Source organism: Cladophialophora carrionii (assembly GCF_000365165.1).
Source record: "Cladophialophora carrionii CBS 160.54 unplaced genomic scaffold supercont1.4, whole genome shotgun sequence".
NCBI classification, from domain to species: domain Eukaryota; kingdom Fungi; phylum Ascomycota; class Eurotiomycetes; order Chaetothyriales; family Herpotrichiellaceae; genus Cladophialophora; species Cladophialophora carrionii.
Genome location: NW_008481829.1, coordinates 995,285 through 1,015,855, shown reverse-complemented (window position 1 = coordinate 1,015,855; position 20,571 = coordinate 995,285). Strand labels below are relative to the sequence as shown.

The following is a 20,571-nucleotide window of genomic DNA, read 5'->3' as shown; positions in this document are numbered from 1 at the left end:
GGTTTAGGTGTAGTTCGCATGAATGGGCAATCAATCTGAGTGTGTTTTGGTCCTTTTGAGCCACAGTCGAGACGTCCAAGGAAGTGGCCGTTCGTTCTCGGAGCACACTTGAACATGATTTGTGCAGCAGGGAGTGAGTTGCGATAACATCACAGGAGTGTCACTTCACGAAGGGTGTAGGGTCTGTTCTGAGAGCAGTGGGTAAGCTGTGACTGCACGGTACTCCGTGGGACCTTTTTGCCGGAAGGTCATTCCCATCGGGAGTGTCGTAGCCGCATATGCACCGTGAGAGCAGGAACGGGATTAATGGCACTGGAAAGAGGCATGGGGAAGACGTATAGTGAAGAAACAGTGTGTCTGAAGACTAAGGATTTATTGCTTTCGGGGGGGAAGGACATTGCGCCTTGAGACTGTCGCAACCTTGTACTCCGCAAATCAGACGGGCGGTTGAGAGGGAAAATTATCATGACACAAACCTGTCCTCGAGCAGGGTGGAGTATAGGTGTGAGCTGAGGCCGATAGTATATGATGAGTCCGATAGACAAGGCTGGACGGTCTCTCTGTGCTTTGACTGCTGTAAAAGGGTGTCGTGATATACTGCGAATTGCTTCGGCCACGCTGCGAGTCGCTGACAGAATCCATAGTGGAAACATGGGCTTACGTGCTGGAAGTGCTACCCCCCCCTCCCCCCTTCGTGGTAGTTCGAGGACACCTCGGTATGGATACCAGTCATGTAGAAGCGAATACTCAATCAAAGGCAGGCATGGCTCCGACAGAGCTGACTAGGAGCAGTCTGGACAAGTGAGCCCTAAAAAGCATCGGGGGTGAATATTTGACGTTGGATTCTGCTCCCCATTGCTCTCATTTCCAGGGTTGCGTTTCAAGAGGAGTATGCCATGACCCGGTACGTCCTTTCAACTCTGCGCGTGCTCTTTGAGTAAAGCCACCAGGTTAGTGAGCAGGAACCCCTTCAAGCAATCCGGCCGCAGCCGGATGTGCCTGAGACAGTGGATCAATCGGCGAGGCAGTGCAATATAGAAACCTCGAGTTGGTAACCGCTCAGGCAAGCATGAGCCTTGGAAATGCTTGAGGTCGTCGGAGCTGAGTGTCGGCGTCCGAGGAGCTCCGAACCCGAAGGGACAGACCCTGCTTGAAGGAATCGGCAGCATTTCGGACGCGAATACAGCATTTCTGAGTCGGAGACAGCAAACCGGCCACATTCACGTTTGTCGTCTCCGTCCCGGAAAAATCATGGATTCGTGCCGGTCACCGTGTACTGAGCATGAGGTCAGCAGGGAGCCTTTGAGCATGAGAGCCCCAGTCCGGACCAGGATCTGCACGTTCATGCAGCAGGTGTGGCCATACCCCGTACATGGGAGAAGTACTTACAGAGGACTGTTGGCATATCGCGTATTACTTCATACGCGGATATGTGAGCGCGAAGTGAAAGGGGAAAGAGTTCGCGACGCGGTCCGGAGATGCGGCACCGAATTGGTGGAAAAGTGAGCTGAAGCCGAAGCGACAATCCCTGTTCGTGTTCTTGCTTCATGCTTGACGCATCTTCTAATCACGCGTGGCAGGAATTTAATTATTAGGCGAGACGAGACGAAAGGCCGTCGCCAAACCGCCGTCTTCGAATTGCATCTCAATCGTGTCTCACTCGAATCAGTCGCTTCAGCTCGCTCGCTCGCTCGCTCGGTTTCTGCTGGACTTCTTCTTCCTGCTCTTGCTGTCCTCAATACTACATCCCGCTGCTGGACTTTTCGACCATCTCCTGAGTTACTTGCTCCCGGCTCGTTCTCACTCAGCTTCCTACGTCACCAAGTTGGCCGAGCCTCCTTTTTGCACACCGCCAGCCTTTCACTTCGACGTCAGCCTTGTTTCCAATCGTCGCTCGTCGTTCGTCCCTAATTACGCTCTGCGCGACACATTCTCACGCCGAGACAAGAGCGGGCCGTGGCTGGATTACATCTCTCCTTTATTCGGACTGCTCGTGGCACCGCGCTCTCTTGATCCCCATGTCCGCACCGATTCTCGCCTTCACAATGCCCGACTATGGCAAAGTCACAGAGAAGAGACGGACCTCGTACTTCGCCTCAGCCAAGCAGTGGCTACAGCTGAAGAAGTACCAATATGAAGTCACCTTTTCGCTGTACATGCTGACTCCCACGGAGAAATTCATCTTCAGTACGTTCACGTTCGCGTCTTCGCCGCACCTAGATTGATCCGCCAACTGACACTTGGTTAGACTTCATCCTCTTCCTCCTCGTCTCCCTCCTCGTGACGGCCGCGACACTGTACCTGCCAAGTCACATTGGCGTCATTTACAATCGCATGTCATATTACGTCCACGGCGAGTACGCGTACAACACCGCAGCCGGGCCCTCGGGAGAAGCCATCTCATCGATCGCAAACGAAGGTCTGAAGATCACGTCGGAGGCGTTGAAATCTGGGGCAACCCCCATGTCACAAGCAGTAAAAGAACTTTGAGCTTCTCATCGATACCCCATTGTCTTGTTCACGGGTGTGGGACATATGTGTATGGCGAATGGCGTTTAGGGATCGAGCCGTTCGCATGCGGACATGCTCGCTATGAAGCTACATACCTCCGGTGGCAGCGCTGGAAAACTCACACTGAGCATGGCAAAGGCAGCCGGACTCGTTCGATATATTGGAATGGAGTGGACAGATTTTCCGTGTCGACAGGTACAATATCTGAGCATGCAGCATACAGCATGTCGTATGCCGTACGACGTACGCCGTACGCCGCATGTTCTCCTTAGTTTTGTGCCTGTCACCCTTTCTTCAACATGTGGTCGAGTATGTCGAGTTGACTCGAACCGGATCGACTAGAGCCGAGCCTCCAAAACATCCTCCATGTGTCGACACATAATGTACAACAGTGTAATCAGCCGCATGGGCCTCGAAGTTGTTCTTGCAGTTGAATGCTCCCCAACGCGCCGTCGCCATGCATATTGACACTCACTCAGTTACTCACACTGCCCGTACACTGTATGTATATCGTACGGCACCGAATCCCCCCGTCTCATCCATCTACCAGTCCCTCATCCCGCCGCTGTCTCCCGGTCGACAGGCGGGCAGGCAGGCAGGTATACCGGCGCGTACACATACAGGTGGAGGTCCGCAGCTCATACGGCGGGACAGTCAGACCGTCGATCGATCGACAGGTAGCCAAGCAGTGAATCGATCAGCCACTTTCTCAGGTAGGCAGCTTCTCTTGCCCTTGCCCCTGCTGATGTTCGTGCTCTTTCGCCCTCTCGCTCTCCCTCTCCCTCTGCATTTCTGTCCGTCTCTCCCTCAACATCCTCTGATGACGCTCGATCTCGGCCCTGATCTCGTCCCGCTCGTAAGGGATCCTGTGACTCTGTTCCTGCGTGGGCCAGAAGCCCGGCACCGAGAAGCGGTTCTCCAGGTTCGTGCCGAAGTAGTACATGTATCCTATGGGGAAGGAGAGGTAGAGGCCGAACTGGAGCAATGAAAAGCAATTAGCATGGTGTTTGGGATAGATATGGATATGGATATGGACATGATGTATAGCATGCGCGGTATGCGGTATGCGGTGTGCGGTGTGCAGTGTGCAGTGTTCGGTGTATGATGAAGCATATCGCATATTGCATATTGTAGATCGCATACATTGATGGATACAAATGCGCATGGGTGAATGCATGCGTGCTTGTGTGGGAAATGAATCGGGTATGAAAAAGTCACGGCTAAAACAGTCCCGCGAAGGTATAGGTAGGTATACTAGGGAGGATGGTACTGTAGCTAGGGTACGGTACGCACTTTGAAGATCTCGAGGTTCGTCCCTCGGAGGGTGCGTTCGAGGAATTTGCGCACCATGCTTGAGTCTGGAGCGATTCTATCTCGACATGACCGGTGATGTGGTGACAAGTACAAGTGGACGCGTGGTGATGGATGTCGATGGGAGGGAACGAGTGCCGTTGCGTACACAGTAGAAAGAAGAACTCACGAGCTCGAACTCTAGGCCCTGTCGATTTTCTTGACTTTGTTCGAGCTCTGGACTTTGGACTTTTGCCTCGCGGTGGCATGACTTTGAGATCCGCGATTGGGGCGTTTTGATTGGTGCTTAGCTTGGTTCGGTAGTCCGTATATCGTATTCACGCTCAGCCTTGCAGTGCACATTACGAGGCTACCTATGTAGGTACCGAGCCACCGCACTCCGTGCCTCGTACTCTGCCAACTGCTCCATCTAAATTGTGCTGTGCTCTGCACGAATTCACTGCAGTGCATCATCTAAGATTCGAGGTGTGAAGTCACCCGTCATACGTCCATACTTTGGTCTCTTCCCGTCTCACTCATCTGTCTTTCTTCTCTCTTCCTTGTCGTGCTGCTTCGCTCTCCACTACATCTATGCATCACTGGTAAGACCGTATAAGCAACGCCGCCAGCTCGACCAATCTCACAAGCGTAAAGGTCCATCCATACACATCACCTCGATCATGGGATTCGAAAACACATCACCTCGATCATCGGATTCGCAATGCACTGGCCCTAGCACCCTGTAAATATCTCACAAGGTTCGTCGCCGCATAGATGGTGATAAAGATGGTGACGGAGATCAAATAAAGGGAAACCAGCTTCTAGCCTCGCTCGCTCACCTGGCGGTCTCGGCAGGTGTGTCTTGTTTCTTGGTTCTTGCGATGCTGCCTTGAGGGTGTGGCGCTTGAAGGACCAATCCAGGGAGTGGGGATCGTTAAGCGCCGCGAAGATCATAACCCCGGCTTGGGGATGAAAAGTAGACATTACAATATGCTGCTTAAGCCGTAGATATTGTGAAACTGAGTTGTCAAGGTGGTTGAGACAACGTAGAAGCCCGAGGAAATGACATACAAGTAGAAGGAGATGATTGCCGCCTCCAAGTCGAGACAGACTGAGTTAGAGGGCCGAACGTCCCATTCACGACCAGTGGATTTTCTAGACTTCTGCTTCTCATGCTCTGCTTGTGTTGTGTCCACTTCAGTAGTGCCGTCATGTCTCCGTCGCTTCTGGACGCGAGACGTCTGCTAGGCACGTGTCCACTTTGGCGTCTAATGTGCCCTCGCCGACCATAGTTCTGCATGTATCGGGGAAGAAAAGCGATGATGGCACAATGTAAACTCCACCGAGGATCAACAGGAACCAGAATACCCAGTGCCACCCAAGATGCTGAGCCAGCACCGTCCATCGTGAGATCGCCATTGATTTGAGCTCGAGTAGTGCCATTGTTCTCGCCTTCGTCCACCCTCGTGATTGACGGTGTGCCACTCTTGCCGACATCTTCAGGGCCGCGTGTTTGATCGTCATTGTCAAAGGTGGTGTATACGTCGGCAACCTTCCGCCGGTCGCAGAGCCTCTTGAAGCATGACAAACCGGTCCAGATGAATTGCGAGTCGTGTTTCTGATTGAGCAGACCTCCCAGCCTGTGGCCTTACGGTTATCTGACGACACAATCCTAGAAAGAAGCGATCGGAATGCCGTCGGTCGCGATTGACCGCGGTGTCGAAATCGAAACTGTTCCATTTGGCTGCACAGTTGTGGATATTTGATGGCGGTTGGTAACGGGCAGGTGTTCTGCCTCTTAAGGCGGAGACAAAGCACAATGACACCATTTCAGGCGTCCACGTAGTACTCTTATGATGAACAGACCTGTTTGCGTTACCAATGTCCCATCGGCATTTGGAAAGCCTGCGGTTTCGCAGCATTGATGTGAGTCGTCATCACGAGCCGGACTCGGGCTTCTCGTCCAAGGGAAGTGTGACCTCCATCAACCGGGCATCCTGAGGTGTCGTGGTTTCATTTGGGGTGGTGAAGCGTCCCTGGCTTTGTTCCGTAACATTGCCCGATGGCTGCTCACGGGCTTTCCGCTCTGTCTTTGGAGTGAACCTTGCGGCAAGCCAGTTCAAGTCGTTTTCATGCGGCCGTGGCCATTTGGCATAGTAAAACCACCTCTGGTCTTCCTTGCCCCACTTGCGGTTTGGCACAAAAGCCTCGACTGAGTAATAGTTGTCACGCATGTAAATTGGTTGATAGCTTGGCGGACCGCTTCTTTGGAGAAAGTCATCAGTCCCGGCCTCGACCTCTGCATCGGTGAGGTGATAAGTCCGCGGCTTGACAGCATTGCTCTTCTCGCCTTTCTTCCTCCAGCTGCCGGAGCGAATAATGGTGCGGGTTGTGGTCTCAAGGTGGATCTGCAAAATCCGAGCATAAACGAGCGGGCTCTTCATTGCCTTTGTGACAATGGCGGCATGTCGTTCTAGTAGGTTGACGTTCCATTCCGGATTTGTACCGCGCGGTATTATAGGTAACGGCACGCGGGTTGCGAGATTCTGCTGCCAGTGGGCAAGGTCAAGGATGATATTCAAGTTGTTCCAGGCAAGGACACAGCTCATGCAGGTGCAGGTATGCGAGGGATCGATGTGTTTGATGTGCTGGTATGGATTCTTGTGGATCCTCAGCCGATCCTGCCACTGTTCACTCATCAATGCTGGTCGGGCCCCGGAAGGCACCATCTCAAACGGCACCGGCAGAGGAAAGCACTTCTTTAACACCCAGTACCGATGCCCGATGATGTCGTCGGCGATGGATCGCTCGTTGTCTGTAATCAATGCCCGCAACGACTTGTTGAGACGAAGCATGGTGAAGATTTCGCTAGGCTGCAGGAAGCCCAGAATCATCAACAGGAGTTCTTGTGGGAAGTCCAGAAGAGACTGGATCTCGGAGTGCACTTTTCGGGCCTGTTTCTTCTGCTGCCGCTTCTGCAGCCTAGCTGTCTTCTTAGAATTTTTGGTCAGTGCAGCTGTGGTGTCAACTAGAGGTTCGTCTTCGACGAACACTTTGTGGCGCCGTCGCGCAGAGTTGCTCACATAGTGAATTGGGAGCTCGTTCGACTCGTCGGTGACTTGTTCATCCAAGCCATGGTCAAGTACTTCGGCTGATGGTCCAGCCGAAGCCCGTTGAGGTTGACCTCCTAATGACTTCTGGTAATGCGACTCGACCAGAGTTGGGTCTGCGGCCTGGTCGAGCTGATTGTCCAGTCTCTCTTGCCTCTCGGACTCCGGCAGCATGATGATTGTGCACCTTGAAGATCGACTGAATTAGGTTCCACCTGTGCAATGCCCGGATGGGGAGGTATTAGATCAGTTGGACGTAAATTTCAGTGCTGGTCGGAAAGCAGTCGAAACAGAAGATCAAGCACACAAATCGCCCCCGTCCAAAGTTGCTACGTAAGGAGCATGCTTGGAGTAATGCCCCGGGCGCCACCCACCAACCAACAGTGTGTGCTAGTTGGGATCTAGTGCCACTGGTGCCAGCCCTCGCTGTTAAGCACATCAGCCTTTGTTCCCCAGGCTTTGACGCCTACATCGTACGCAAATCGCCAACATAGCCTCGCTCCTTTGACATGGTCATCTACATCGCGGGTTGTCTTCCGCTGCGAGAGCACAACTCCTCCGTACCGCTCGGCCAGAAGCTCAGCTATGTGAAGAAGCACGCACATCGCCGCGGCATCTGCGAATTGTCCAACCAACAAGATCGTGATAGCCTTGTCCCTCGACTGCGACACAGCGTATACCAAGAACTGATGTTCATCAAAGGCAATGTATATCCCATCTGTTTTGATGGCGTGACTTTTTGACTCGGTAATGCGCAATTGCAAGCACAAATGAAGAGCTTCACCAGAGCGGCATGATTTTCTTCCACCATCTCTTCGGTTGCCCGTCGTTCTCAAGGTCAAAACTATCAACCCAGTTTCGAAACAGAAGATTTTCGTGGAAGATGACCACCATCATGACGGCGACGATGAACAGCGCGAACCCACATGTCGCGAGGACCAGACTCGCTTGGACATTGACTGGTTGGTGCGTCACACCGTACCATATCCAAAGCGGGACCATGGTGGCGGCCATGACGAAGACGAGCACAGCAGGTACGCCAAAGTATAAAATTCTCTCGAATTTCTCTGGTGCCAGAGTGTGCTTCTTTCTCCTCAATCTGGCATGGTACCATTGCTGGCGGTCGCATCGGAGGACGACGTTCGGTCCTGCGAGGCTGGCTTGTAAGTGATGGGTTTGTTTTTCGGTGCCAAATCTGTAGGATAAGGAGGACAGAAACTCGGTCTCGACGGTCGAGTCTGCGCGGATGGAAGTGACAAGAAGAGCGCAGCCGAGTCCGCTAATATACGCTGTTTCACTGTCGCCGGATTGGGATTCATTCCTAGGGAGCAAGATGCAGATTTGCGCATTGCTGCCGGCGTGTTGCGCTACTGCGTCGTGATCGTGAAGGCTGATCTGGAACATGATCTGCAAAAGATCAGGTCTGGCCGATAGGTCTTCGTGGCGAAACTCGAATGAAAATGACGGAGGCACCGTCGTGGTGTGCGATAGGAGGAACTTGAGGTTCAAGGTCCTGGGAAACACGATTCCGCCGTCGGTGAAGGCAAACGTCCCGTCACCGTCTCGGATAATGCCTTGGACTCTCGTGGGAATCCATCTCATTTGCGCCGGGGCCGAAGCTGATCGCGGTAAATCGCGGAAGAAGAAGGACGCCGGAATGTTGGGCAGCTCCTTCATCATGGCTGGGAGTCGATCGCGTTCCTGGAGAGTCATGATTTCCTTCCCACTGTAGCCCAGGAGCGTGGCCATGATTCCCCAGACGTCCCCAGGCCATGACGTGGACCGGGCGGACAATGAGTTCCAAATCAGGGCGAAAGCGACGTATTCTGACACCACCGCCTGTGACGCAATCCATGCAATATTGAAAGGGATGAATGCAGAGTCCCCCAGATTGCGGAACAAGCTTCGAGAAGGTATATCAAGCCCCTTGAAGACCTTGTCGTCCTCTTTGAAATCCTCATATCGAATAACCCTGTCGCCGACACAGAACAGTGCAACGGACTTCTGAGCAAGCGACATCTCACTGAAGGTCCAACAACGTGTCATCCAGCCCGAAGATGCAACCCTTGCCATAAGTTCAGTGGTCGGCATATCACTGTCCGTGACGTCTGTTAAGGATTTGTCGACGATCAGAACAGCTTCCGCTGCTGCGAAGACATAGTCTGGAAATCCATTAGCGCAATAAAGGTGTCAACGGAGCAATGATAATGGGGGGTTGGAATATGGCACAGTCTTCCCAGAGAGGGGCGCTTACAGATGCGGGCTATTGCCTGTCTCCTGAGTTCCTGCGAGTCTGCGTGAAGGATCGACGGAATGCAGAAAATGTCCAACCAGATGTCGAATGACTGGGACCCTTTGAAAACATGACGGGCAAGGAATGGTGCGAGGGGGAGGAAAGCAAACAGTCTCTCTGTTTGCACATCCACACGGGCCTTCTCCAGGTAGAATGCCAGCTTGAGGAATTGACATCTGAAGATCTTGTTCTGTTTTGGGATGACCATCCCATCAGCCCAGACATGGCTAAAGGCAATGTGTCTCTTGACGCCTTTCGCACTGACCACTTTGAAGCTCGGCCGGCCGTCTTCTGAGATCTTACATCTTATCAAGGGGATGCCGCCGCCTCTTAGAATCGTTTTCACTTGCTCGATGTCTGGCCCCACGGCTTCACAATTGCAGCTGTTAGTCACATGGTTGGCCTGATGATCATCTGGGTCCACGTCGCGGGCAACGCACTTGATGGCACCGGCGCAACGCTCATGATCAAGTTGAGCCGGAATTCTTCGAAGCAGGCATGTCATTGTCCAGACTGTGGTAAGATGATAGGTGCCGAGGAGTCTCAAGATTTCGTGGGGACACCAGCCATACTCTGCCATGAGCACGGCCAGGGGGCGATAGGATGCCGGTAGTCGTGGCCATTTAATGACATCAATCGATATTCGATAATCCTCATTCAGGTTTCCAGCACGCACGTCACTAGCCCTCAGCATACCCCAGATGGAGGATATGAGAATGCGTATGGAGGAAAGGACCAGCATATGTTGCTCCTTGAGAGAAACGCCGTAATGATCGGCACGGTCGCAAAATCGCCAGCCTACTGTCGTCGACTGTTTGATGCGTTCGACGTCCGCGGTCCTGGCTTGTTTGGACATTTTGGAAACTCGGCTGTGCCACTCCGCCATGAGGTCTTTCAGTTTAGCGGAGTTGATAATCCGGTCTCCCGTTGAAGCATTGACAACGATGAAGTCTTCGAACTTCACCGACGAACCGAATGTGTCACAAACGAGGCCAAAGTAAAGCCATGACTGTACTCTTGCAAAGTACAGGTCAACATCTTCCAGGTCCTCCAGCTCATCCAAGTTCAGAGAATGATCACTATCATTATTCACGATCTTGTGAGCAACAGCGTAGGTGTAGAAGTCTCCGCCAGCCTCGCCAACTTCACCAAGGAACGGGATGTCGAAGTAAGCAAAGGCCACCACCCGACGCGAAGGCCTTTGTCTGTCGACTGGGATGGGTAGGTGATCCATTAGACCTGTACTGAAGGTTAACCTGGATCCGCGGTGTCCATCAAAGTGTCGGTGAGCGACAAGGTGCCGTCTAAGTACTGCAGTTGCCTAGCCTTGAAGGGGCCAAATATGCACGCTGTTGAGCATGGGATCAACAGGGTCCAGCCTTACTTACTTCAGGTTATATTATCATATCAAGGAATATTTGGCATCTTCAAAGTCGGTGACAAGACAGAGGCTTGAGCTTTTTGGAAAATGGAAGTTCGCAGCAGCGTTGGGAAGAGACCTGCCACCATGACAGGACTCATCGCGTACACAGACACGCAGGGCAGGGCGCACGAAATGAGGCTCGCGAGGTGGAGGCGTGACTGGTTGGCGACAGTAGCAGCTGCAGAACGTGCTGCAGCGGCCGTGGCCTAGACCGACAGCAGAGCGCAGCCGGTCCCCTGGTCATTGGATCTTCATCCAGCACACACGCAGGTTCGCTAAAGACCCTTGTCGTCGTTGCTGTGTTGTCCATCCGTTTCCAACTCTTGAATATGCTCTCAGGCCTCCATCATGAGGATCTGGCGACACTTGCCACTTTGCGGTTATCGCACAGGTAGTGCAAATTCGCTTGGAGCATCCCGGGGTATTCGAGAAATTTTGAAGCGAGGAAATAATAAGATGGGAATGAATACTGAAAAAGATGTTGAGTGACATATGGATGCAGTGAGTTTAGACTGACAGCTAATGAAGAGCCGGTTGATGGGGCAGCAACACGGCTGGGAAGTGGTGAGAATTTGGGCGCGGAGCACCAGGAACCGCATTCGCTCGGTGGGTTCTACAAGCTGAGTACTGCGTGCTGCGGAAGAGCACAGGTGGACGCTAAGCTCTTCCTCAAGAAATGCTGGCATAAACAGCCATGACTCGAAACCTCGATGTGGACAGATGAGCTTTCAAGGCGCCTGGTGAGCCCGTCAGACAAACCTGTGGGCAGATTGATTTTGGCCGAAAAGAACCAGAGCATAAGAATTGCAGACATTTGAGCCAGGTACGAATGATCAACGGCAAAGAACGAGACTCGTGGATCACATTATCGCCATCGCCATTGACTGGCCTCCCCCTGCTGGTCGCCCCCAAACGCAGACGATCCTTCCAGCCCGCCTTGAGGACAAAGTCCCGCAAGGCTTTGCTCGGTTCGACTGGGAGACTCGCTCGTCATGACAGAAATGGTTTGATCAGACGAAACATTGCACCAGAATCAATACCCGTGCAAAGGATGAGACCGTCTTTCACTACAACAATTACTCCTTCAAAAACTTGACCAACACATCAAAGTACTCCTCTCTCGCTTCCAACCATGGCAAGTGCCCACACTCGTCGAACAAGAGAAGCGTACTGCCCTTCACTCCTCTCGCAACAGTCTCACTGACCTCCGGCCCACAACATGTATCCTGCCTCCCCGTAATCACCAACGTCTTGGCTTTAATCTTGCCCAGATCCTTCTCCATGATCCAGCCGTCCTCCGCTTCACTCTCATACCGCGCCCTCTGCGCCCAGAGACTCGGCTTCCCCGTCCACACGTCCTTTAGCTTGGGCACATATGGCTCCGGCTTGTAAAAATACAAGTGAAACGCGGTGAGCATGAACTCCCTGAACGCGTCGTCGTCCTGAGGGCTCGCAGCCTCGAACATGGCCTCGAACTTGGTGAAAAACGACGTGTCCTTGCGTTGGTAGCCGAGCAGATTCGTGCAGATGGGAACGAGCCGCCGAACATTCAAAGGGTAGTACATGGCATAAGCGAGGGCGAGGACGCCGCCATCGGAGTGGCCAATCACACTCAACTGATCTATGCCGAGCTGTTTACGGAACTCGTCAATGTCGCACGCAGTATACCGGGAGAGCATAAGGGAGGCGGAGGCGGGGCGCTCGGAGCCGTCGCAGCCTCGCGGCGAGAGGTAGATGACGGTGAAGTGCTCTTCGAGAGGCTGGTGTGTGGTTGCATAGATGCTACGGTTGATGCCCCAGCCCGGGGTGACGAATAAAAGCACTGGCCCGGAGCCTTGAACGGTGTAGTGGATGGAGAGGTCGTTGAGTTTGACTTCATGTTCGCCTGGCGTGAGAAGGGAAGATACGGTCGACATGACTGCTGTGCTATGCTTTGCCGAAGCACTGTGTGGATGCCAATGACGGCTGTGTCAGGCTCTGATCTTATATGGTTTAGAAAGAGGTGAAGGTGCCGAAGAAGGAAAATACAAGCACCCGCGAGCCTTACACTCTTTAGCAAAAGCTGGCTTCGAATGCTTTGAATCGAATCGCGATTCCCACAACCCGTGCATATGGACCTGCCAAAACAAGGACAAGAACCGCTTGGAAGGCCCCCCTCACCAGGAAATTAGACGGTTACGGCCGTGGCTTACTCTCATGGAGGCTCGAGACGCGACAGACTGTACAGATACTTGCAGGCTCGCACAGTCAGAGCTTGGTTTATGTGGGACGGCAACGTCCTCGCTTGCATTCGTCCCTTGATGCATCGCCATGCATCCAGGTTAGTTCTCTGCGGCTGTCAGCAATCGGACAGATTCGGACCCAGTATGTGGGCTTCCGAACAGTGGCATTGTCTGGATGTACAGAGCCATTCGCCATGCAAGGAGAAGAATGGTAACTTCATCGAGTAGTAGGTGAGACGGTCTCGGTCGAGCATGCAACCAACAATTGATGTCAGATGCAACAATGGAACTGGCACCTAACTGGTTGTATCCAGACCAATAGATTAAGCAGGATACCTGTAGTTGTGGAGAATGGGAGTGCAGAGTGTGAGAGTACGGAGTACCTAGGTACCTATTAGGTAGGTAGGTAGACAGATCGTCGCAGATGTTTTCTTCAATGTTCACGCCCAAGTCACCTGGGCAGCGCAATCCCATATGATGCCGCTTTAGAACCACGTCCTCGTTGAGTGCTCGTACCTCGTACTCCCTACCATCCCGTCCCACCCCATTTCGCTTACAAAGGCTCACCCCAAGTTACATTTGAGGACAGCCAAGAGATGACAAGTGTTAAACGATCTCCTGAAACAAAGGCCCTTCATGTTTTGTTCGAGGCAGCTCGAGCTGATCCTTCTGCCATTCTGCTAGACTTGACCCTGCGCAAAGCATTTCGAGCAAATGGCAGATTCATCAAGTTTGGCCAGATGTGGACATCAACGGGGCGAAGGCCATGTCTTTTGTCGCCAAATCCACCCATTCTGTGCCTGTCCCAAAGGTCTTTCGGGCAGACACATTTGAGGATGGAACAACCGTCATTGAGATGGAATATATCTCAGGGAAGACATTGCAAGAGTCCTGGCTGGCGCTTTCCGTGGAAGAGAAGAAAAGCTTCGCCCAACAAATGAATGCAATATTGGAACAGTTACGATCTTTAGAAGGCCGGTATATCGGCGGTATTGAAGAGGGGCCAGCGGTAGATATGCGGAGGGAGACTGAACGAGGCGGGCCGTTCTCCAGTGAAGCCGACTTCAACAAATTTCTGCAACAAAATGCCGTCTCGAAGACTCCCAAAATATCCCATTCCATGCTGGCTGGGCTCATGTCCGACAATCACAGGATTGTTTCACTCATGGGGATCTCAGTCTGCGCAACATCCTCGTCCGAGATGGTCGTATCGTGAGTTTGCTCGACTGGGAATGCGCCGGATGGTACCCCGAAAATTGGGAATATGTCCGATTCTTCCGAAGTATTTTACACGCATCGACTGGCATGAGTACGCAGACATCATTTTCACCGACTCGTACCCTCCGCGCACAACCAACTGTGTTGTGGATGGAGGGCGACGACTCGAAAATGAGTACATAGACAGCGGACAACCATTGCCAAGACATGATGTCATAGGAAGCTGACGAGGTGTGCATCTCATAAATTCATTGCACGCCAGGCATGTTTGTTGCTCAGACACCTCTCTCAAAAACGTGGCCTACACGGTTGTACGGGCTGGTGTATCTCATCAACGGACGGCGCTATGTCCTCAATCTTGCTTACGCCCGTGCGGTGGAGAGAGTATTGATTGCCTGCCGCACCCCAACACCCATCACCAACATGACCGTCAGGATGCAGGGACGGGCAACCTCAAGAACGACACTTCACCGCTTCCCCAACCTCCTCCCGTCAATAACGATCATTTATATTGCAATCCAGAAAGTGACTTAACAATCAGGAACCAGGGTTCTCTATTCGAGTCAGTAGCTTGCTTCCATCATCCACCTAGTTGGAGATGTTGTGTTCGCCGCTGTTCTGCCACCCCTTTTGAGTCTTCTGTGACTGACCGGCTCTCATCGGGGTTCATTACAGGCGCCAGTCAGCACATAGAGTCGACAAATGAGAAGACGGAGCTCTGGAAGAGGCGCATTGGATCTTAAGAAGGATCAGTGGGAGGGTTAAGGTGTTTGGGAACGCAGAGAGGACAGTCCAGAATCACACCAAGAAACGCGTGGTCAGAGTTAGTGCACGGGGAAAAGGTGACAGGTAGGAATTTGTCTATTCAAACGAGAGGCCCAGGGTTCTCAGAGCTGTCTCTCACTCAAAAATGCCTCGAGGATGCGCTTCTTCCGTGCATCCAGCGCCTTCTTGTCTTTGTCTTTCAGCTTCGACTCACTCTGGGCTCGGAAGACGAGGGGTGCAAAAACCTCGACATATGCACTGACCAGTTTTGTCCTTCGCTCGGTGATGGTACCTGCCGCCTCGCCACCCGTCTCAGCTGTGGCAGATGCCGATGAGATACTGCGCGTGCGGCGACGACGCAATGCCGGGAACAGACTTCTCTTGCTCGGTGCTTCTTGCGATGATATCGACGCCGGAGGCCCTGAGTCGCTTGAAAGCGTCGAAGCTCTTGACCGTCTGGAGGACTTTCTGCTCATCGAAGTAGGCGTCGTTGCCGTCGCTGATGTCGGAGCAGAAGTACCACTGGTCATCATCTCATTGACCGTCGTTGTCAGGAGGAAGGTGATGAAAGTCAGCGAGACACTATGCACCGGGTCTGGGGACAGAGCGTCCATGACCATATCCTGGATTTCTTGCGCAGTAGGTTGCGACTTGGCCTTTTCGGTTGTGGCGAGGTGCTTCTCAATCTCCGCCCATGTACTGGCGGGCACTATACCTTCTCTTAGAGACAAGAGAAACGAGGTCAGTGTTTCGGCGAGAACTTCCAGACGCACAATGGCCGGCACGTCCGGATCGAAGTTGCCATCAAGGCGGCTTGCTGTATCCAACGCTTCTCTGACCCCGGCGATGAGTTCCGACCTTTCTTCGCCTTCGTGGAACGTCCATGTCTCTCGACTGAAAGGCCATGAAGCACCTCCTATCTCATACTGCCAAGGAGGCGTTTCTCCTTCGTGAAGCATGCCCCATTCTGCGATAGACCGTTCAATGTAGATTGGGATGATCTCAGTAAGAGTGTAGAGCTCCTTTGGGGCGGAATGGTGGACCTTTGCCGAAGAGTATGAAATCGATTCTGTTGCTTTGTTGTTGGAAGAGCGGATCCATTGTCGAACACCACCTTCTGGTGCTAGCACCAACTCATCCAGCGTGCGAGAAAATGCGGATGGTAGCCACAGGCCTTTGACGGGGATGAAGTGGTCCCTTCCGCTTTCGACTCTCAGGACGAGAATATCCTCCAGTTCTGTTTTACCATCGTTGAGATCATGTACCAGCTCGCTGTCCGTAATGTTAACAGACAATTCGATTATTGTGGTTTCACCTGGTGACAAAACTGTCTCGAAGCTGCCCTTGTGCTCCATATTTGCCGACGAATAGATGGAGCCAGAATCCACGCTGAGCTCCAACCATTTTGGCGCCACGCGAGCGCCTTCTCCCGAGTCGACAGGTTTGTCTACAAAAGAAAAGCTGGTGGTGACCTGTCCGGTATTGGCAATGGTAACGGACCTGCTCTTCTTGACACCGTAGCGGACTTCGCCGAAATGGACGACATTCATGTCTGCCGCACCGTCAGCGTTCGGTATTTGACTCTCGAAGTGGCTATCGACTACCAATGTTATTGATGGCCGACCTTCATTTTCTGCCTTGTCCAGCTGTTTGGCAACCTCCTGCTGCACCTTCGCTTTCAGCTCTGGGATGACGGCGTCGTACATGAGCGTGAAAACGGCGTTCAGCGGCTTGTGGTCCGATGAGAGTATTCTTTGGTGCGAGAGGTAACTGTTGAGTTCGATCATGTCTCCATAATCTTCATGTGACTGTACGAGCTCTGCGTCGTGAAGGCCATCCTGAGTCTCGTCGTAATCGTCGCAGTCATCGCCATAGGCCATTCCGTCTGTCTCAGGATCATAGTCGAACATTACCTCGTGCTCAGCGGCAGCCTGGTCGATCCCGCTAGCTTTCATGGCTTCGTCCTTTTTGCGAGCTTCCTCTCGCCGCTTGGCTTTGTCCTTGTATGTCTCTAGGTCTCGGCGAGTCCTGTACAGTATCCTGTCGCACCAGCTGGGGCTTCTCTTTTTCTCGCCGGAGTCGAACATGCCAACGCTGCCAATATCATATTTGTACGTGGGCAAAAATTCTATGTCTCCCTCTCGCCATCCTTCATGAAATGCCTTCCCCAGCCTTTGCTGTGCGCGCAGTTGGTCATGTGCGAGGAGAGAATGGATAGTGGTTTGAAGCGAAGCAGGGTCGTTCTTCGGATCTAGGGGTGGTTCGGCCGTGCTATCAGACGCAGGCCTTTCGACGTCTTTATACTCGTAGCGGGGATGTGGAGCCGGGAGCCAGTCATTCGATGCAGGTGATAAGTATCCTAGCTCACTATCAATCTTGCGCTTGGATTTGTTCTGGACGTCGTACTCGTTCTGAGTATGAAGAAGCAACAATCTCCTGACATCCTGACCCGGGATGTCGTCTAGACGATAGTTGAGATCGCCAAACCAGAAAGCGAAATCTTCGTCCCCGATTTTCTCTTCTCCAGCTTCGACCACTTCGCCATCCGTGACTGGAGAAAAACGTGTCCTGGTGATGATCTGGTTCGTATCCCAAACTCGACGGGCTAACGCGGCTTCATCTGCTCCAGCAGCCAGATGACAATTAACGAAGCACATTCGTGTCGTCTCTCCGACCACAATCCTGACCGCGACAGCACCTTTGTTACCGAAATAGCCCATCAGACCAGTTCCGACTGAGGTCGTGCTGACCGAGCTAATGGCTGGGGCGAGCTCTGGAGAAGCAAAAATGAGGATGAGCAGGCCAAAAAGCTGTTCGTTTGCAATCTTCTTGTAACCTTTAGGTAGCGCACGCCTCAAAGACTTCTTCCATTTCTTAGCTGGGTTCGGATCGGTGTAGGGTTTGATGGCCTCGGTCATGGAGGTGACATCGATGACCTCTTGCAGGCCGAGAACATAGAGGTCGATCTGCTCATGGTGGGCCTCCGCCGGGGTGTCGTTCAGTGGTACAGTGATTGATTTCCTCGTTCTCGCAACCCGCGCTTCTTGCGACTCGACAGACTCGACATTATCGTTGTCAGTGTCGTCGGAATCATCACTGTCGTTACCCTCCGTGGTCGAGAGTCCCGATAAGTCTTGGGAAAGCCCGCTGATGCCGTGTCCACGTACGAACCACGCCCCCAAGTCCTTCTCCGTGCCATTAATTGCGGCAACGTTCCAGGTGCCAATCTTGATTTTCATAGACTTCTTTCGGATGTACTCTGACTTGCGCGCCTTGACGGCAGCCGACAGCGACTGAGGCCCGGAATGACTGGCTTCCTGGGACCGTACATCAGGAGATGGCGGATAAGCACCTGGCAGCTTTGTACCCGAGCCCCAAGGGTCTCCGGATTTCCATGGCTTTGGGGAAAGATAGCTCTCTTCGCTCGCTTTCGAGCTCATGGTTGGCTTGGCAGAATATCTGTCCGTTCAGGATTGAGTTAGGGTCACCTCATGTTGGATAACACGTTGCCAGCCACTGTGATGGTAGTACGGGAGGAGGATGAAGGAGAATCTTGGGGGTATTTGATCACCAGCCACTGGTGTCACCCAGGTGTCGCGTGGGCAAGTTATGACATCTTTCAAATCTGGAGCAAGAATGCTGTGATGCTGGATGGTTTCGGACGGCACAGCCACCACAAGCAGCAGACAATTGGCGCGTGTTGCCTGTCGCCGGCTGAGTGGTCATGCAATCAGCATGGAAATTCTGCCCACCTGCCAGTGGAGTGTGGGAGCTCGATAGGCGGCGCAAGCTGTTTGGTGCGGTTGTAAAGTAAACTTTAGGCGCGACAGCGCCAAGCCTAAACAGCCGGACGTTGGCTGCTTAGGCCCTAATCCGCCCCTAATCCCCGCTTAATAACTAGTGCCTAGCTTGGTTTCTGTTGATTCCAGGCGACGCTCTGCGTCATCTTTGGCACAGACGACGACATGCGACTATTGTGTGAATTGCATTTCGACTTGACTTGAACCGGAGATGTGTCTCGGTCATCCTTAGCAATATGAGCATATCGCCTCCGAGGCCACAGACCGAGCTACAAGATGAATACCCGCCCGGTCATCGATGAGTCCTCTGGACCCGTCGCTCTTTCGGCATCGTTCAACAGCGACGCAAGCTGTTTTGCCGTCGGCCTCAACACAGGCTTCTGTGGTAGGTCAAGAGTGAACATTCCAGCGAATGTGTGTAGGGATCTTCTCAAGTATTGATGGCTGATCCAGTGTTCAACTCCGATCCATGCGAGCTCAAAGCATCGAGAGGTACCATCCCCACAGGGATCCATGCGAAGTCGAGATTCTAAGACGGACACAGACCTTAACGCTGGTATCGGAACGGCTGAGATGCTCGGGCGGTACAACTATCTGGCACTGGTAGGAGGAGGCAAGAATCCAAGGTGGCCCCAGACAAAGGTATAGCCAAAACGTGAGAGACGAAGAGCAGGACACTGATGCAGACGGCCAGGTGATGATATGGGACGATGCCAAACAGAAGGTCGCCATCACCCTCGAACAAAAGACCGCCGTCCTGCGAGTCCGTCTCACGAAATCCTGGATCGCAATTGCAATCCAAAACAGCATCCACCTCTACAAATTCTCATCTCCACCGGAGAGGTCAGCGAGCTTCGAAACCGCAGACAATCCGCTGGGCCTATGCTGTCTGGGTAGCAGAATCGTCGCCTTCCCCGGCCGTTCACCTGGTAAAGTGCAACTCGTTGAGCTGGTGTCCGGTAACGTGAGCATCATCCCAGCACACACCTCCGCTCTACGAGCCATGGACCTCAGCAGCGACGGCCAGTTACTGGCTACAGCAAGCGAAACAGGCACACTGATCCGCGTCTTCTCAACCGCAAATTGCACCAAGATTGCAGAACTGCGTCGTGGCGTCGACCCAGCATACGTCTTCAGCATTGCCATCTCGCCCAACAGTAGCATGCTAGGCGTCACATCCGACAAGTCAACCTTACATGTCTTCGACCTTCCAGCCACTTCTTCCTCACAGGCCCAACCGACCAGCCCACTGAGTCCCTCGTCACAACGTCGCCGCTCTCAATCGCCGCAGGTCGCAAACACCAACAACGAAGAAGAAACGCCCACGAACCAGAAATGGGGTTTCCTCTCCAAGATCCCTCTCCTTCCCCGTGTTTTCTCGGACATTTACTCCTTCGCTTCGGCGCATTTCGAAATGGGTGATGAAAGCGGTGGACTCAACAACTCTACCCTATCATATCTGCCCGCGCTGGGCTCGTTGCCGAGTCGGCCACAAAAGGGCATTCTAGGCTGGATCGACAACTCCACACTGATCTGTGTAGGCACCGGCAGGGACGCGAGATGGGAAAGATTCAGAATCGGCGAACGACCCGGAGTGACGGAGGAGGGTCAAAGAAGTATCTGGCGCGACGGATGGAGGAAGTATTTGGGCAGTTGAGGACTAGATCCAGGAAACCGGATACCCATGCGTTACCTGGGGGAAAGAAGGTACAGCGCAAGGTAGATCTCTGACAAGCATTCAACGAGGAAAGAAAGTACAGCGCAAGGTAAACTCTCTGCCGAGCATACACCGCTCAGTGAGGCAAATGCCTCTGTTCGACCGGCAGACTGTTCCGGGTGAAGGATACCCTTCCTACCTTGTCCAGTGCTGGGATACAACGACTCGAAAATCCAACTCCCGTCAAGCCCGAGACTTTCTTGCCAGCCGACATGTGCCAGC

At 52.9% G+C, this 20,571-nt stretch overlaps 8 protein-coding genes across 8 annotated transcripts; 3 read left to right on the top strand and 5 right to left on the bottom strand.

Moving 5' to 3' along the window:
* Positions 1-2,045: 2,045 nt before the first annotated feature.
* G647_05034 (uncharacterized protein) lies at positions 2,046-2,490 on the top strand (the record flags this gene model as incomplete). The annotated part of the gene is made up of 2 exons (XM_008729369.1): positions 2,046-2,187; positions 2,249-2,490. 2 exons carry the CDS (start codon positions 2,046-2,048, stop codon positions 2,488-2,490), a joined length of 384 nt encoding a protein of 127 aa, XP_008727591.1.
* Positions 2,491-3,220: 730 nt separating this feature from the next.
* G647_05033 (uncharacterized protein) lies at positions 3,221-3,454 on the bottom strand (the record flags this gene model as incomplete). Its single annotated transcript, XM_008729368.1, has 1 exon — positions 3,221-3,454. The coding sequence occupies one exon, from the start codon at positions 3,452-3,454 to the stop codon at positions 3,221-3,223; it is 234 nt and encodes a 77-aa protein (XP_008727590.1).
* Positions 3,455-5,738: 2,284 nt separating this feature from the next.
* G647_05032 (uncharacterized protein) lies at positions 5,739-7,085 on the bottom strand (the record flags this gene model as incomplete). The annotated part of the gene is made up of 1 exon (XM_008729367.1): positions 5,739-7,085. One exon carries the CDS (start codon positions 7,083-7,085, stop codon positions 5,739-5,741), a length of 1,347 nt encoding a protein of 448 aa, XP_008727589.1.
* Positions 7,086-7,691: 606 nt separating this feature from the next.
* G647_05031 (uncharacterized protein) lies at positions 7,692-10,438 on the bottom strand (the record flags this gene model as incomplete). The annotated part of the gene is made up of 2 exons (XM_008729366.1): positions 7,692-9,073; positions 9,166-10,438. 2 exons carry the CDS (start codon positions 10,436-10,438, stop codon positions 7,692-7,694), a joined length of 2,655 nt encoding a protein of 884 aa, XP_008727588.1.
* Positions 10,439-11,703: 1,265 nt separating this feature from the next.
* Positions 11,704-12,543, bottom strand: G647_05030 (uncharacterized protein; the record flags this gene model as incomplete). Its single annotated transcript, XM_008729365.1, has 1 exon — positions 11,704-12,543. The coding sequence occupies one exon, from the start codon at positions 12,541-12,543 to the stop codon at positions 11,704-11,706; it is 840 nt and encodes a 279-aa protein (XP_008727587.1).
* Positions 12,544-13,615: 1,072 nt separating this feature from the next.
* Positions 13,616-14,065, top strand: G647_05029 (uncharacterized protein; the record flags this gene model as incomplete). The annotated part of the gene is made up of 1 exon (XM_008729364.1): positions 13,616-14,065. One exon carries the CDS (start codon positions 13,616-13,618, stop codon positions 14,063-14,065), a length of 450 nt encoding a protein of 149 aa, XP_008727586.1.
* Positions 14,066-14,954: 889 nt separating this feature from the next.
* Positions 14,955-18,272, bottom strand: G647_05028 (uncharacterized protein; the record flags this gene model as incomplete). The annotated part of the gene is made up of 1 exon (XM_008729363.1): positions 14,955-18,272. The coding sequence occupies one exon, from the start codon at positions 18,270-18,272 to the stop codon at positions 14,955-14,957; it is 3,318 nt and encodes a 1,105-aa protein (XP_008727585.1).
* A 636-nt stretch (positions 18,273-18,908) lies between these two features.
* G647_05027 (uncharacterized protein) lies at positions 18,909-20,289 on the top strand (the record flags this gene model as incomplete). The annotated part of the gene is made up of 4 exons (XM_008729362.1): positions 18,909-19,017; positions 19,086-19,124; positions 19,177-19,274; positions 19,327-20,289. 4 exons carry the CDS (start codon positions 18,909-18,911, stop codon positions 20,287-20,289), a joined length of 1,209 nt encoding a protein of 402 aa, XP_008727584.1.
* Between the last annotated feature and the right edge of the window lie 282 nt (positions 20,290-20,571).